This window comes from Pteronotus mesoamericanus, unplaced genomic scaffold, assembly GCF_021234165.1.
Source record: "Pteronotus mesoamericanus isolate MK-2021 breed Mesoamerican mustached bat unplaced genomic scaffold, CSHL_Meso_final contig_639, whole genome shotgun sequence".
NCBI classification, from domain to species: Eukaryota; Metazoa; Chordata; class Mammalia; order Chiroptera; family Mormoopidae; genus Pteronotus; species Pteronotus mesoamericanus.
In genome coordinates, this window is record NW_026555223.1 from 611,976 (window position 1) to 628,718 (window position 16,743).

The 16,743-nt window shown below is 53.5% G+C and overlaps 1 protein-coding gene across 3 annotated transcripts in view; it reads right to left on the minus strand.

Annotated features, from left to right (window-relative positions):
- Window positions 1-16,743, minus strand: part of SPTBN4 (spectrin beta, non-erythrocytic 4) — a 66,997-nt gene that overhangs the window by 28,893 nt on the left and 21,361 nt on the right. The window contains exons 12-17 of one of the 3 annotated variants that reach the window (XM_054580758.1): window positions 16,032-16,182; window positions 12,100-13,027; window positions 10,701-10,838; window positions 7,494-8,244; window positions 5,616-5,818; window positions 2,231-2,321 (exon numbers count right to left, since the gene is read on the minus strand). In XM_054580758.1, coding sequence (XP_054436733.1) covers window positions 2,231-2,321; window positions 5,616-5,818; window positions 7,494-8,244; window positions 10,701-10,838; window positions 12,100-13,027; window positions 16,032-16,182 — 2,262 coding nt within the window. Of the gene's footprint in view, window positions 1-571; window positions 658-823; window positions 896-2,230; window positions 2,322-5,615; window positions 5,819-7,493; window positions 8,245-10,700; window positions 10,839-12,099; window positions 13,028-16,031; window positions 16,183-16,743 lie in introns of those variants that run through there. The other 2 variants (XM_054580759.1, XM_054580761.1) reach the window with 2 other exon arrangements.

Genomic DNA, 16,743 nt, shown 5'->3' on the forward strand with positions numbered 1-16,743 from the left:
CAGCCAAGGACAAATCCCCAGCTGGCCAAGCCCCACTCCGTGTCCCCCATCATGTGCTCCCCAGGGGTCCGGGATAGCCTCCAAGACACACACGCACACTCTCTCTCGAGAGCCAAGTCAAATACTGAAACCCCCGACTCAATTCACAGGTTCCCACACGCGGAGGAGAGTTTGCCAATGGCAACCAAAGCTCGCAGTGAAGGCAAAGCCCTTAAAATAGATGATACTCCGTCATCAAGGTAAAGCCCCCCAAAAGTGATTGACTCCCACCACGAAGGACAAAGTCAGAGTTCCCAACAACCAGGGGAAAGCGCCCCAAATCAGAGCTTCTCAAAGCCAGAGCAAGTCCAAGACCCTCGTCACCCAAGGCAGACCCCCGAAAAAGTGATTCGCTCCATCATCTAAGACTAATACAGATCACACAAGAACCAAGGAAGAATCCCCCCGCCCCCCACCAAAAGGTTGCAAGTCTTCCAATCCCAGGGCAAATCTCCGATATTCCCCATTACCCAAAGGACAGCCCCTGAAAGAGGTTAAGACCTTCGTAATCCCCAGGACAAATGCACACTACCCCAGGAGTAGCCTTAAAAGTCCCCCCTTTTTCCGCCCCTTGGGACCCGGTCTCTCAGTCCCGCCCGCAGCAGCACCGCGGACAGCTCCTGGCGTCCAAGCACCTCCGCAAGGCTAGGGTCCTGGCGTCCCGCCGACCCGCCCCTGAGCCCCTCCCTCCCGTGGCCTCGGACGGCGAGCGCGCCCCCTCCCCCGCCCACCTCCGCGGGAGCGCGCGTCAGCCCCCTCCCCCCACCTCGGGCGCCCCCGAGACCTGAAGTGGCGGCAGCGTTGGCGGGGCGTTCCTGCGGCGGGCGAGCGGGCGGGCTCTCGCCACTCCACTGCAACGGCGGCGGCAGCGGTGGCGGCGTCTGAGGCTCCCGCGGGCGCGCGCCTCCGCCCCCGCGCCGTGGCAGCGCGCCGGCCCGCGCGCGCCCGCTGCCTGCCTCCTTGCCAGGCCCCAGTTGGGGCGTGGGGGTGGGGGTTCTGCGCCATCTCAGATGATTGCTACTTGGTCCAGAACAATCTCACGACCAAAGGGGAAAGGGGCTCCTGGACCAAATCAAATGGCGGGAGCGGCGGGGGAGGGGCATCTGGCCCCGGGGCTACATACGTGAAGGTGGGGAGTATGGGGTGGAGGTGGGATGTGCTCCTGAACCTCTTATAATGGGAAGAGGCTCAGACTCCCGGATACCTCAGCCACAGGGGTAGAGAGTAAGGGAGCCCGGGTGAGGGGACTGGAACAATAATCTCCAGTGGGGGACTCTTCCGGTCCAGGAAGTTCCTGGATCCATGTCTAGTGGGCTTCTTGAGTCCCAGACCCATCTCTAATAGGCTTCAGATATGTGGGGCTTTGGGGGCATGGTGGCCCTCGTCCTTTCAAATGTGAGACTAAGTCTCCCATGGGGGGTTACCGTGGAGGGAGTCAAACCATCGTTAAGGGCGGGGGCGGGGGGGACAGGGCCTAGTTCCCGAATCATCCTTGGTGGGGGAAACGTAGGTACTGGATCATCGTGCGGGGAGCGGGGTAGATGAGTGAGGCCTGCCCCATCTCTCTGCGGGGGTTAGGAAAATGCTTCCCGGGCCGTCTCTAACGGTCTATTTCTTATGTGGTCAGAATCCAGAACAGTTTCTACGGAATGCGGGGGAAGGAGCGAGGAAGCAGAGTGACTTCTGAACCTTCTCTAAATAGGGAAGGGATCCGATTTGGGGAGGTCCTTACAGGTGTATACATCATCTCTAAAGGGGCAGAGCTTGATTCCTGGACACATTTAAAGGGGTGAAGGCTTGTTTCTGGACCATCTGTGGCCGAAGTTGTGCTCTGGGCCACTAGTCCTCACGCCCCCCACACCCCTCCAGTCTCCCGCTCCTCTCCCCAGCGGAGCGCTTCTCGAAAATCACCAGAGGAAACAAGAGACCGGAGCGCGTTCCCGAGGGACCTGTAGGCGCGGTCGCGCGCCGTTGCCACGGGCGACAGGAACCCCTCCCGTCTCGCTCGCGTAGGCGGGGGAAGGAACCTGCAGAGCATGCGCACTGAGGCGGGGCTCCGCGCGCCTCCCGGCGGCGTGGAGTGAACGTTGCTCCGCGACCCACTTAGAGGGGCGTCCCCACCCCCACTGCCTCGGAGTACTTCCCTCCCTAGGAAAGAAGTCGGTGTGCCTAGCACAGCTGGAGTTCCTACCTCGTGGCAGTCTCGGAGGAAGTGCTGCAGCCCAAGTTGGTCATGTAGCTTCTCCATCCACTGCTGGGCCCGAAGTTGGTTTTCTTGGCTCCTGCGGATGGGAAGATAGCGTTTGGGGGAAGCCTGAATGGGGATGCTGGCAGTAGTTCTGTGAGCGAGGGTATTGGACTTGGCAGGGCAAGAAACCTGGTGTGTATGTATGAGCGAGGAGGAGAGAGCAAGGTGGGAATAGGGGGAGAGACAAAGAAACATCAGTGGGGCAGAGCCAGGGACATAGGGGGAGAGGTACAGAGACAGAGACAGACATCTGGGAAGAAAGAGATACAGACAGAGAGAAGCCCGGAGAGAGATAACAGAAAACTTAGACAGTGAGAGATGCCGAGAGAGAGATCAAGAGGGACAGACAAACTGAGAGAGAGAGAGAAAGATTGAGAGACTGAAATTATAAAGGCCTAGAGAGATACACACACACAGCCAGACACAAAGATATAAGCAGAGACCTCAAGAGGGAGTGGTTGACAGAGACCTAGAGAGAGACAGATGAAGAGAAAGAGACACAGGGAGAGAGAAAATAGGAAAAGAGAAGGAAAGAAATGGGGCAGAAGTAGTGCCAGCGAGAAAGTTGTAGGGGAGAGAGAGAGGAGTTAGAGGGAGAGGAATTGGGGAAGTGACAGAAAGAGTCAGGCAGGACAGCCCAGAGAGGGTCAGGCAGAGAAGGGGCGTGATGCCAGTAAAGGGCACAGCCAGCTGGACAGAAGGGTGCGGCAGCGTTGGAAAGAGGGAACAGAGCAGCGCGTGGGGAGAGGAGGGGCTGGAGCTGCAGGGAGGGTCGGCCTGTGTGCCAGCAAGGAGGGACAGGCCCTTGGCCTGAGTGAACTGAAAGTAGGCCTCCGGCCCCAGTGCATGGAAACGTGCCCAAGAGGCCTGGTGGAGGGGACTGGGAGCATCTCGTTTCACTGTGCCTTGAACAAGCCACTCCCACCCCATGGCCTCCTGCTGGCAGCTCCCTGCCTGAAATTCTCTTCTCCCAAACATCTACTCAAATGTCACCTTCTCAAAGAGACCCTTCCTGACCACTCCCAACACCTTCTGCTTCTTCACACTTAACATTAACACAATGTGTGCCTACATGCTATTTGTTTATCTTGTCTGTCTTCCCCACTAGGATGTCATTCCGCGAGGGCAGGAATTTTTGTCTGTTCTGTTCACAGCTGTATCCCCAATGCCTAGAAAAAGAGCCTGGCACACAGTAGGTGCTTAATACATTTTTGTTGAATGAATAAATCAATGAAAAAGAGACACAGAAGCAGAAAGAAAGAGAAATAACAGAAACAAAAGTAAAGTGTTTAAGAAAGAGAGACAGAGACAGGGAGACAGAAGAGAGCAGATGGAGGCAGAGAAACGCGGGGAGAGAGAGAAGGAAAGAGACAGAGATACACAGATAGATGGAGGCTGAAGGCCAAGAGATAGAGGGGTAAGGGAGAGTCACGGAGAGAGCCAAGGCACAACTGGGAGGAAAAGAAAACACCATAGACAGACAAGCAAGGGACTGACTCCCTCTTGCCTGGACTCAGTTCAGAAGCCAGAAAATAGGAAATGCCTCTAAAAATGAACTGAAATCAATCCCTCCCGGCCTTCACCAGCCAACTTGTCAAGCATCAGTCCTCAGGATGACAAAAATCTCCGGAAGGGTGAATAAAAGGGCAGGGTTCAATTCCCAGCCTGGCCACTTCCTGGCTGTGGCCTTGGGCAAGTCAATGACCCTCTCTGAGCCTCGGGTGCAAAATGCAGATAAAGAGAGCATCTGGCACACAGGCTAGGCCAGGTTCCAGGCTACACAAGGTCCACAGAAAGACTATGTGACTTGCCCTGAATCTCACAGGTTGAGGGGTGGAGCTGGGACTAGGATCTGGTCCTGTCTCACCTGAAGGCCCCAGCCCCCAACTCTGCATGGCATGGGCAGCAACCTCCCTGCCCCCTGCTATGAATGGATGTTTTATTACTTCTACCAGGTGGGAAAACCATCCCTAGAAGAGTAAATGAATGGGGCAGGGTTGGGGGAGTGCGGGAATTGGAACCATCTCAGTGTCTGCTGTGTTCCCAGGCTCGGCCAACACAAGCCTAGGGCAGATGCGCCCTCTAGGCTCCAAAGGCCCCTGTATTTCCCCCATCCCGGCCCTGACCACTCTGGGCCATCTTTGTCAGACAGCATGCCAGCTCTGTGAGGGCAGGAATCCTGTCCTGTCCTTAACCACTTTGCCCCACACAGGGCCTGGAACAGAGTACAGACTCTGCCTGTTTAATTGGCTGAAGAATAAATGAGTAAACAATAGAATAAAAGGAACAACTAATAACTGAAAAGAAATGAAGAAGTGAATCAGAGAATGACCAGTCCTCCAGGTTCCTCCTCCTCATTTTGCAGAGCTCAGCATACAGCCAGCACTCAAGAAACATGGGACACAGGAAGGAAGGGTCCAGGACTGGAGGTGGGGACACTAGATCATAAGTTTGCAGCCTCAGGACCAGAATCCCCATAAGTTTCCTTTAGCAAACTCCAGCCTTGGAAAAGGAGGCTGGAGCCTTGGGGCTGTGGATGGTGGTTAAATAACCAGGTGTGCTTTCCATCAAGAGGTGGGAAGACACAAGGAGGGGTGCTGGGGTCTCTCCCAGCTGGATCAGGACAGGGAGGGGAATTCTAAAGTCACCAGGAGCAGCAGGAACATTGGGAGAGACAAAGAAGTGGGTCTGGAGGAAGCCCTATAAAGGACTTTACTCAAAGGCTGAGATTTTGTTTTGTTTGGGTCTAGAATAGTGCCTGGCACACAGTAGATGCTCAATAAATAGCTTTGCTTGATTACTACAAGGACAGTCAAGAGACGGGGCAGTAGTGACAGATGGTGACAGACAAACGCATAAACTCTGCATACCACTTCCTAGAGAACTGGGGCTGGGGCCTGGCAGAAGTGTTCATTCCCAATATTTGACAAACCAGCATGGCAGGAGACACTGTCTCATCTGGAACCTTTGCCTGGCCCTTAGCTGAGGGATCTGCATGTGTCCCGGGATTCCCAGGGATGGGCCAGAACAGCAGGGCAGACGCCAGGCATCCAGGAAGAAGATATGGTAACATTTTAACAACCAGTCTCGCTATCCCAGGCTGAGGGTGGGGCTCTGGAGAGAAACTTTTCATTGTGTATCCTTCTGTATCTTTTGGGTTGATAACCACAAGTTACCTTTTCACAAAATGTCAATTTAAATCAAACCTAAAACAATATGGAATGAAACAGAAATCAGAGAGGGGCAGAAAAGAAGAAATTGTGAGAGAAAGGAGCAGAACCCTGGCCACCTCGCCCTCCCCTGTGTTCCTGGGGACTAAGGGACCTACTTCTCCAGCAGTCGGGTCACAGCCTCCTGGGCCTGCTCCCCGTAGACGTTGCCCTGCCTCAGCAGGCCCTCCGCAGCCTGCACAGCCACCTGCATCTTTTGCTGGTTCAGCTCCATTGTGGTGAGAAAATCCCTGTGCTGTTTCAACGCCTCCTCCACCGACTCCACTGTGCCTGGGAGCTCCAGACCCGACAGTGCCGTCTCCTGGGAAGGGAGTAGGGTAGTGCACAGGTCAGACACCCACCCCTACCACCCATTCCAGGCCCTGGGAGAGATGGCCAGCCTGGCTTGCCACAATCATTCTCTTCCACCTTCTTTCTAGCATCAAACACACCAGGCATGGCCCCATTCCAGGGTCTTTGCTCATGCTGGTCCCTCTGCCTGACAGTCCGTCCCTCCAGATATTCTCATGGCTGGCTACTTCACTTTCTTCAGATCTCTGACCACCCTGCCACAAATATCGTCCTCTACCCCAGCCATATCCTTTTACCCCGCTTTATTTTTCAGAACATATACCTGACATAATATCATATATACACTTACTTGTTTATTGTCTCTTCCCCCACATATATACATACATAAAATGCCAGTCACATGAGTGTGGGATTTTGTGTTTTGTTTCCTTATTGTGCTCAGCCCCAGAATAATGCCTGGCACAGAGGAGGCACCCTATAAATATTTGGTTAATTGATAAAGACTCAACTGGGCCCTAACTGGGATGTAGTTCAGTGGGTAGCATTATCCTGCAAACCAAAAAGTTGCTGGTTTGATTCCTGGTCAGGGCACATGCCTGAGTTGTGGGCCAGGTCCCTCTTTGGTGGTGTGCAAGGGGCAGTTGATTGATGTTTCTCTCACATTGATGTTTCTCTCCCTCTCTTTCTCCCTCCCTTTCCCTCTGTCTAAAATAAATAAATAACATCTTTATTTTTTTAAAAAAAACCACAAGCCTGCACTGGGTGCTATGTGTCCTCGAAGAAGTTCTTTCCCCCTCTGGGGTTAGTTTTCTAGCTGGTAAAATAGGTGGGTCAGAAAGGGTTTCTCAAGGCTGCCTAAGCTCCAATATTTAGTAACCTCATGATCCGAGGGGCTCCCTGTCTGCCCCCCCCCCCCCAGGTCATCCTCAAGCTGAGTCAGCTTTCTCTAGATAGCCAGCACCAGTGCTCACGCTTTCTCAAATGATCCCAAAAAGTTGGTACATACTATTGGGCAATCTGGAAACTGGGTGTTCTGTCTTGCCCAAATCCCAGACTTGGTTCCCAAACCAGAACCATCTCCAAACTGGGTCAGCTGTTCGCAAAGAAGCACCACACTTGATTCCTCAAGCCACAGACAGTTATCCCCTCCACAGAATCTGCAAACTACCACGTCCAATAAGAAGGACATCTGCTAATTTAGGTTGGAATCCACAACCTCATAATCCACAATCACTGATCCCAATCATCTCTCAGCCTGCATTACCTACTTCCATAATCTTTATCCTCCTTTAGGATTTCCACCTCAAGATTTTTTTGGACCCCATTAACCATCACCAGTCAATTTCACACTCTACCTTCCAGGTAATTCACAAACCCAAGAAGCCACTCCAGTGAATAGCCAAATGCATTACTCACTAGGATGGTCCCCAAACTGTTAGTCACCTCAGCTAAGAAACCAAACCTCCCATCCTAATCCTCAAATTCTGTTACACACATTGTCCACACATGTTCACACTGGATGATCCACAAATGCAGCTATCTATACCAGACACCCTTCCCACTCCCATCCACCTCCCTTAAGCCACAAATCCAGCAGTCCCCACAGACACACTCCATTCATTTCCCTCTCCCAGCAGTCCCGCACAGCCTCGGACCCCCACTCGCGTGAACCCCCAAGCCGGCACCTGGTTGCGCAGCACGGCAAGCGCCTGGCGTAAGTCTCGCAGGAAGAGCTGGTAGACGTGCGCCTGGACCAGCGCCTCCCTGCGCGCCTCCCACAAGCCCAGCAGCTTGTGCCAGCCAAGTTCGAGGTGCGGCAGCCACTCGTCAAGTGCCAGGCCTGGACCCAGCTCTGCGACGTCGGCTGCCAACAGCGCCTCGCTGGCCGCCACGATGTGCGCATAGTCCTCCTCGCGCTGGTCCACTTCCTCTTTGAGCGCCGCGTGGCGCGCCAGGAGCGCGTCCGCTTCTTCCAGGCTGCCTGGCAGGGGTCCCTCGTCGCCGCCCGCCGCCTCCTGGGCGCGCACCAGCCAGTCTAGGAAGGCGTCCAGGTCGTGCAGGAAGCGCTGCAGGCGCCCAGCCGCCGCCACAGCCTCGCCACAGGCCTGAGCGGCGCCGGCCAGCGCGCCCCACTCGGCACCTAGTTCTTCCGCACCCCGGTGCAGCCGCGCAGCCTGCGCCGGGAAGCGTGCGGCTAGCAGCGACGCCTCCTCCAGGAGGGCCGCCTGGCGCGGCTCCAGCGCTTGCAGAGCCGCCTCCAGGCCGCTAAGGCGCCACTGGAGGGCGCCGCCGGCGCGGGGTGCGCTCTCCACAGCCCTCCGCTTTTCGCGCACCTGGGCGCGCACCTCGGCCACCTCCAGCACGTGGTTCTCCACCAGCAGCACCGCGCTCACCTCTTCTTTGCGCTGTTCCACCAGCTCCACGATGCGGTTCCACCTACCCAAGTGAAGGAGGCAGCTTGAAGAGGACAAGGCCTCCTCCTGGGTGGGGAGGGCCACTCGCCCAGAATAGAAACCTGCCACTGCATGACCTTGGGAAGACTTTGTATTACTGACCCCCAGTTTCTGCCTGTGTAAAATGAAACCCTACCCACTCGTTTGCTTAGGGCAGCGGTTCTCAAAATGAGATCTGGACGACGTCAAAACTATCTTCATAGTAACGCTAAGGCGCTATCTGCCTTTGCACTCTCATTGTCTCCAGAGCGTTAGTGTTCTCCAGAGGCTGCATGACAAAGACCCAACGCTGAGGCAGACCTGAAAACTCAGCTGCCTTCTATTAAGCGGACATTAAAGAGATCTGCAAAAACGCCAAACAATGCCACTCTGCTCACTACATTTTTTTAAAAGTTTTTTTTTGTTAAAAATGTTAACACAATAGGTTTATTATTGCTATTTTAAGACTTAATATTTTTAATTACTCAGTACTAATTTCTAATATAGTAAACAATTGATAGGCATAACCCATTAAAACGAGCTCTTTAGGGTCCTCAATAGTTTTTAAGAGTGTAAAGAGGTTCTGAGCCTTGGCTAGTGTAGATCAGTGGACTGAGTGCCAACCTGCAAACTGAAAGGTCGCCAGTTCGATACCCAGTCAGGGCAGATGCCTGGGTTGCAGGCCATGTCCCCAGCTGGGGGCATGCAGGAGGCAAGCAATCAACATAATCTCTCACATATTGATATTTCTCTCCCTTTCTTTCTCCCTCTCTCCCCCCTCTGTAAGAATAAATAAATTTTTTTTTAAAAAAAGAGGTCCTGAGACCAAAGAGTGTGAGAAATGCTAGCTGACGATGTCAGATAATATGTTTGGTTTAACAAACAGTAAGTGATCAGATACAATGAGCCAGATGCTGAGGACAGAGATGTGCAAGGGCAAATCTTTTTTATTCCAAAATAAATTAATGGAAAAATTATGTATTGCTCTGTGCCCTCAGGCAAGCAATGACACTACTCTGGGCCTCGGTTCCCCTTCATAGACTGAGTGTTGTCCAAGTTACAAGCATAGAATCCTAGCAGGGCAGCCTGCAGTCAAATCTGAGATGTGCACCCTTTGGCTAGTAACTCTCTGTGCCTCAGTTTCCCCATTAGTAAAATGGACACAATCACAGTTTAATAACTACCTCATAGGGGTATTATGAGGGTCAAATAAGTTCTGATTTATGAACTGTTTCCAACAGTACCCGTCTGCCACTGTGGTTGAGTGGAGATGACCTTTGGAACATATTGAGCCCTTCTCTGCCTTGGGGCTCTGCCTTGGCTGGGCTAATGGACAGTCACTGTCCTCTAATTCCTGCATAAACCCTTAAAATTCCTTAAATGTCTTGCTCACTTATTAGTTTGTTTGTTAACTGTCACCCTACCCCATCTAGAATGAACACACCACAAGGACAGAGGTTAGGACTCTGACATCGGAAGGACCCAAGTTCAAGTGCTGCTCTGGCCAGATTCACCATGTGACCCTGGGCAGATCATTTTCCCTTATGACCCTCATTTTCCTCATTGAAAAATCAGGATAATAACGTCCATTTCACTGAGTGCTAAATGAGATCATGCAGCTAAAACACTTGGCATATAGTCTCACTAAAGGCTGTAGCATTCTTTTTCTTATCTTTTTAGGTCCTGATGCTTCAACAGTGTCAAGGCTACAAAAGCTGTGAAACCACTGTATGTTAGATCTTGCAGTACAGCAATTAAGAGCACAGCTTTGGGAGTCAGGCAAATTCAATTTCAAATCCAGGCTTGACTCTATAATTTGCTCTGTGACCTTGGGCCAGTGTCTTCACCTCTCTGGGCCCCAGTTTTCTCCTTCCAGTGTGGGGTAATTTATACCCCATGGGTTGCTGGGAAGACTGATTACATGCTATCAAGAGCCTCAGTTCTGGATTCAGACAGAACTGGGTTTGACTCCAACTTACTAGACTGAGTGATCATGTTAACGATTTCACTTCCTTGGGCCTGTGTCTTCATCTATGAACCCCACCCACACTGGGAGAACTGCTGGCAGTGTTCTAGGAGGAAAGTTATTAATTTGTTACTGCTTTTGGAGTCCTGAATTTTGGAGTCTTTACTATGGAAATTAGAATGTTGAGAGCTAAAATGAGGTATATAAAGTGTTTAGGAAAAACCCCCAGCAGGTTTTAAATATACAATTATTTCTGAACAAATAAATTAATAACCCACTGAAATGTACTGCATCCTAATTTTAGCATATCATCACTAGAACTGAGTATTAACTCCCCCCCACACCCCATATTTTGCTGATTTACCAGGAGGCCATTATTGTCTCAGGGCTTTGAAACTGCACACTCTTGACTTCCCAGTGAGTGGATGAGGAAAGGAATGATGGGGAGAACTGCTGTGAGGCACTCAGGACTTCCAGCCCCAGGCCCCGCCTACCTGCTGTTGAGGTGGTCCTGGCAGGAGCGCACCTCGTCTGAACTGGGGTGGCCCCCTTCCACCAGCTCCTGGACTGTTTGGTTCACATCCAGGACACGGCCCATCAGACTGTTCATCTCCTGGTCCAGACTCTCAAATCTGCCGAAGAAGCATGGACATTCTCAGAGAGGCCTGGACCCCGGGGACGTGCCCTCTTCTTGGCTTCTATAAAACTGCCTTCTCCTGGATCTTCTAACTCTCCAACCTCAGTTTCTTGGGTTTCTTTGCCAGCTCCTCCTCCTTCTACCTGTGACCTAAATGTTAAATTCTTCAGGGCTCTGAGTGCCCTGCCTGGGCCCTCTCACGCATCCCCCAGCCTCAGATCTCACTCTCGAACTTGTGACGCCCAAACATCTCAGTTTCCTGCTCCAGCTTCTTCCTTCTGAGCCGTCTCTAGCCTCCAAGCCTGCTGTACATCCCCTTAGGGCTCCTCACCCTCAGTGTGATTCAAACTGGCTTCAGTATCTCCTCCCACGTTTCTTCCTCCTCTGGGTCCCCATCTCAAGAACAGCCCTACTATCCCCAGGCCAGAGTCCTGTTTTGGACCACTCCCTGTTCCCAGCCTGTCCGCCCTCATGGCTTGTCCACTTGGCCTTCTGCCCTGGTCCAGTCCTGTACCCTCCAACCTGGGTGCGCATCCCAGCTGCCTCTCTGGTCTCCCAGCCACCATTGTCACCCCTTCCAACCCACCCTCCACTCAGCAGCCAGGAGATCTTTTTAAAACTGGGCAGGCCCTCCCTTGTTTAAAACAATGCTAAAAACTGTGGCTTAGGTAACTGTGGGCACAGCAAGGACAAGGACAAGACCCATCTGTGTTTTCAGCAATGCCCAGTGCAAGACCTAGAATAGAGCAGCGGTTTAGTAAGTGCCTGCCAGGCGAGTGAATGGATGAACAAGTGCTCAGAGAGAGGTACAGAGGGCTCATCCACTAATTTAACTCATTCCTAAGTCAGTATCTAGTGTCACAGGGTGGTAAGTGCTATGAAGAAACATAAAGCAGTGCTAAGGGAAAGTGACAAGGGGCAGAGCTAGTGCATTAGCAAGGGAGGTGACATGACGTGTACCTGGCAGCGGGAGTCCCAGTGGAGAGGCCAGGCTGGGATACATCTGGAGAAGCCTGTGCCAGGAGAATGACAGCAAAAGCTCCTGGGATGCTCCCTGTCCCCAGGCATTTGCTAAGTGTTCTATACGTATTTGCTCATTTATTGTTGACCACAGCCTGCGTGGTTAGGACTAGTATCCTTCCGATTGTACCGGAACCCGAGTTCCAGCGGAGCCAATAAAGAAACTTTTTGTTTCCAAAGAAGGTGAGCCTATGACTAAGGGAGGGGACCCTCGAGTCCCACAAGTGTGCGCTCACCGATGCTGCACCACCTCGACGTCGTCGAGGGAATCGGGGACGCGCATGGCGAGCAGCCATTGTTCCTTCTCTCCGATCCACAGCTCGCACGCGTGCACCTCGCCGAACATGCGATAGACAGCGAGGGCATCCCGCAGCCACTGGCGCCGCAGAGAGGCCACCTCAGTCACCTCGGCGAACAGCTGCTCGGCCTCCACCACGCGCACCTGCAGTGCCACCACAAGTGGCCCGGCGCCGCTGGCACCCCCCAGTGTCGCCAGCTGACGCCGCAGGCCACCCACGTGCCCCCGATGCGCCTCCACCTCCCCGGTGAGCGCGCGGTGCTGGCGTGCCAAGCGGCGGCTGGACGCCTCGTCGTGGCCGAAGTCGCCCGCAGCTGCTAAGCGGTAGGCGTCACGCAGCCAGTCCAGGAGCCCGTCGAGGTCAGCGCCGAACTGATGCAGCGCTCGCGCCTCCTGCAGCCGCCGCTCGCGCCGCGCCGCCGCCTCCTCCAAGCGCTGCCAGCGCCGCCGCGCGCTGGTCGCGCGCTCCGCCAAGCCCGCCAGGTGCACCGTCTCGGCGCGCGGGCCCTGGGCGCCGCCGGCCGCGGCCAGCTCCTCGCCGCGCTGCAGGGCCTGCTGCAGCAGCGCCCGCCGCCCGCCCAGCTCGCCCTGCAGAATCTTGTGCTGCGCCAGGAGGCGCGCGGTGCTGGACAAGTCGTGAGCGCCGCCCGCTGCGCCCGTCCCGCCGCCGCCCGCCGCCTCCAGAAGTCGCTCCTTGTCGCGGGCCCAGCTCTCGGCCTCCTCCAGCTCCTGAAGCAGCGCCCACAGGCTCCGCGAGGCGTCCAGCTCCGCGCGCCGCCGCGCCGCCTGCTCCTGCAGCTCCGCCAGGCAGCCGTGCACGTGGTTCACGCGGTTGCAGATGACCTGCGGATCGCAGGGCTGGTAGCCTGGGCCAGGAGAAGGGGAGGATCCCCGGTTGGGCACGGGCAAGGGGGCGTCCAAGGAGGGTGGTGCAAGCTACCTGACCGGCCCTTGGCTTGGCTTCATCAGAGGCCAGGCTATGATTCCCTTCCTCCAGGCAGCCTTCCCTGACACCCCGAGTCTGGAGAGCAAGCGCCTTCTCTGGCTATCCCAGGCTTCTCTGCTTTCCACAGACCAGCCCTGAACCCTCTGGGCCATCACTGCCTGTTCCGTCTACCCCACTGGACTGCGACCCCGTTGAGGGCACGGCCTGGGGCTGTCTCCATTGCACTGTGTCCCATTCCTGCCCAGTACAAGGTGGGGCCCAGAGCAGCAGCCTAATGAAAATGGTGACATTGCTTGAATGATGGATGGAAACTGAGATGCAGAGGATCCTCGCTAGAATCAGCATATTTTCAGGTAAACTGTGTTCCCTTCAGAACTGGACCAAATGAAACTGCTACTCTTAAGCTATTTCCTGGGTTCCCTCTCTCATTTTCTGTTGCCTTCCCTATTAACCTCAGTGATGAAATGAACTCCCTTTTTGTTCAAATATTTCACTTTCCCCCCAGACTTCTTAATCTGTGACCCCAACACCGAAATTAATCTAATGGGCTGCAGCCAGCATCTCTTTAATGGGATGCAATAGAATGAATAGAAACCATCAGAATTCAACACACAAGGTAAAGGGAAGCATTGTTAGCTAAAACTGTGGTGTCAGTGTGTGTGTGTGTGTGCGTGTGCGTGTATGTGAATTCTGGGTCATGAGTAAATGTATTTCTGACTGGGTCACAACACTACCCTAGATGGAGATTTCTGTTATTCTGGATATTCACTGAAATAGATTCAAATGCCAAGGCATCCAACTAAATAGTAAATGGTGACCATGTATCCAGTCTGATGTCACGATGTCATTTAATCCTCACAACCATCCTATGAGGTCAGCACCCTTACTAGCCCATCTTATACATGAAGAACTGAGACCCAGGGAGGGAAGCCCCTGGCCCAGGATCAGCTAAGACGCAGCAGATCAGGAGGCCATACTCTGGACCGCTTGTCCGGCAGTGCTGCCCCCCATCGCCACAACATGCCTCCCCCCACACCCCGCCACTAGCCTGTTTGCTGTTCTCATGGTGCTGCTGGTTGTCACCAGGCACCAAGATCTCACATGAAGAAGATAGGGAGACTCCTGGGACAAACATCTCTAGGGTGAAGGAGAGGGTCCCAACAACCTCTCCTGCAGTTGTGATGGGGGCAAGAGTGGCTGAGGCAGGGCGGAGGTGCCTGCGCCGGGGCTTGAAAGGGGACCTCACTTGCTGTTAGGACAAGACCCAGCCTTTGAGGGTGAGAAACTCCACCATCCTTCAAGCCTATAGGCCTTTCTTTTCTAGCAAAGCTCCAGGATTCCAAGGGTCCTGGCTCCAGATAAAGGAATGAGACACACCAGCCTCAAAACCCTGTTATCAGCTCTGCAGCTCTGGGCTTCAGAGTGAAAGAAAAGAGCAGCCCTGACTGCTGTCAGCATATGCAGCTAGGACACATAGTTTCACAGGGCCCCAGTGTCTGATGAGGCGCTCTGCGCCGCGATGGAGCGGGACGAAACGAGGTCATTCCACCATGACACGTGGGCACACACGGAAACAAGGACACGGCACAAACAACAAAAACACCACCTATCCCCCTTCACCTGGCTAAGCTGAATGACTTGGCGAGTTCCCGCTCCTCCCACCCCCTGGAGAAAAATGATTAAGATGTGCAGTCATCTCATCGCCCCCACTTCCTGACAGCATCCCGTCTGCCGCACGCCGCCGCGCGAAATCACCCGCAAGTCACCTGACGCAAGCCCACATCCTATAGCAAGACTTTCTTATAGCCTCTTACTGAGGTTCCCCAAGGAGTACGCAAAGAGCCAACAAACTTAGCTCATTCTGCCTAAAGGGGGTTCCTGGTGGCCTTTGACCAGACGACAATGACATCAGTAAAATGAGAACCTCAGTAGAGCCAGCTTTAGTTCTGCCTATCAATATCCACGTCCCTACTTCTGGTAACGGTGGCCCACCTCCTCTTTCCCAATCCAGGTCTTTGGAGGGAGCTGACCCTGTTCTTGGCCCTGGGGTGGGTATGTCACAAAGATGTGGCCAATTAGATCACTGCATACTCTGGGGTCACGATGCTTGGCTGAGCAATGGGGATAGAACCCACAGTGGGCTAACAAAAGCTTTCACTGAACCTTTGGTCAGAACTATTGGGAATAAGGGGGGCTGCTTTCTTGCTGGGTGTGCAGGCTGCTGAGATGTAAACATGGGGCAGAATGACCCCAGGTCTACACCACAAGGGAAGGGACTGCCCAGCAATGACACAAACAGAGATGACCATGAGAGAGACAGTCTTAAGAGCATCATTGAACCCTGCCTGGACCGCTTGTCTGGCAGTGCTGCCCCCCATCGCCACGACATGCCTCCCCCCCCGCCCCACTAGCCCGTTTGCTGTTCTTGTGGTGCTGCTGGTTGTCATCAGGCACCAAGATCTCACATGAAGAAGATGGAGAGACTCCTGGGAGTTGAAGCCAAACTCACCCCTCCCTGAACGTTTTAGTTACATCAGCCAACCCATTCCCACTTCCTCCTTATGCTAATTGAACTGAGTTTCCACTACTTGCTGCTGAACAGGCCCTGACAACACATTACCTTACACAGTCCTTTTATGATATTCACTGAGATCTAGCTACAAGGGCTTAGCATATAACAAGTGCTCAATGTATGGGAGTTACCGCTACAGACCCTCAAAGCAGAAAGAAGTCATGTGGGTTCAATCTCCTCTTCAAGGTGTTAATTACCCTGGTGATATATCCCTATGGGGTGGGATCCTAGTTTGTTTGGATGCCTCCAAAGACAAGGAGTTCACTCCTTCCTTCTCTCTCTCAGGAGTCATTCAGCTTCTAATAGCATCAGCCGTGAAGGTCACCTCCCCAAGCCCCAGTGCCAGACTCACCCTGCAGCTGGGAGAAACGCAGGGCAGCAGCATTGAGGGCCTCCACCCGCTCACTCTGGGCAGCGATGTCCCCCTCCAGCAGTCCATGCTTCTGCAACAGGTCCTCAGCCTCCACCAGGTGCTGCCCACACTCCCGGGACAGCAGCTGAGCCTATAGGAGGGGTCAGTATTGAGAATATTATTGGTGTTGGTCCCGAGGCCACTCGCCCACCCCCACTGCCTGAACTAGCTGTCTGTTCTCCTACACCATCACTTGAACTCTAATCTCTCTCCATCTCCTTGTCTCTGTCCTAATCTGTCTCTCTCTGAGTCTCTGAATGTGCCGTCACTCATCGGCTCCACATTTATGGGCCCTGGTACTGTCATGATGTCTCCTACTCTATGTCTCTATCCAATGGTCTTCCACTCTCTCTGCCTCCACCTCTTGCTCACTTACACTTCTCTGTCTTCATCTCTGTCTCTGTCTCCATCTCTCTCAATGTCTCCATATCTATCCCTATCTGTGTCTTTCCATGTCTCTCGTCTCTCTCCATGTCTGTATCTCTCACTCTCTGCTTCTATCCTTCCTTTCTCCATCTCTCTATCTCTGGTTGGTCTTCTCAAGTGCATTCTATCTTCCTGTGTGTCTTTCTCTGTTTACATTACTATTGCTAACTTTGTGTCTGCCTTCTCTCTCTCTCTTTCTCTCTCTCTCTCTCTCTCTCTCTCATCA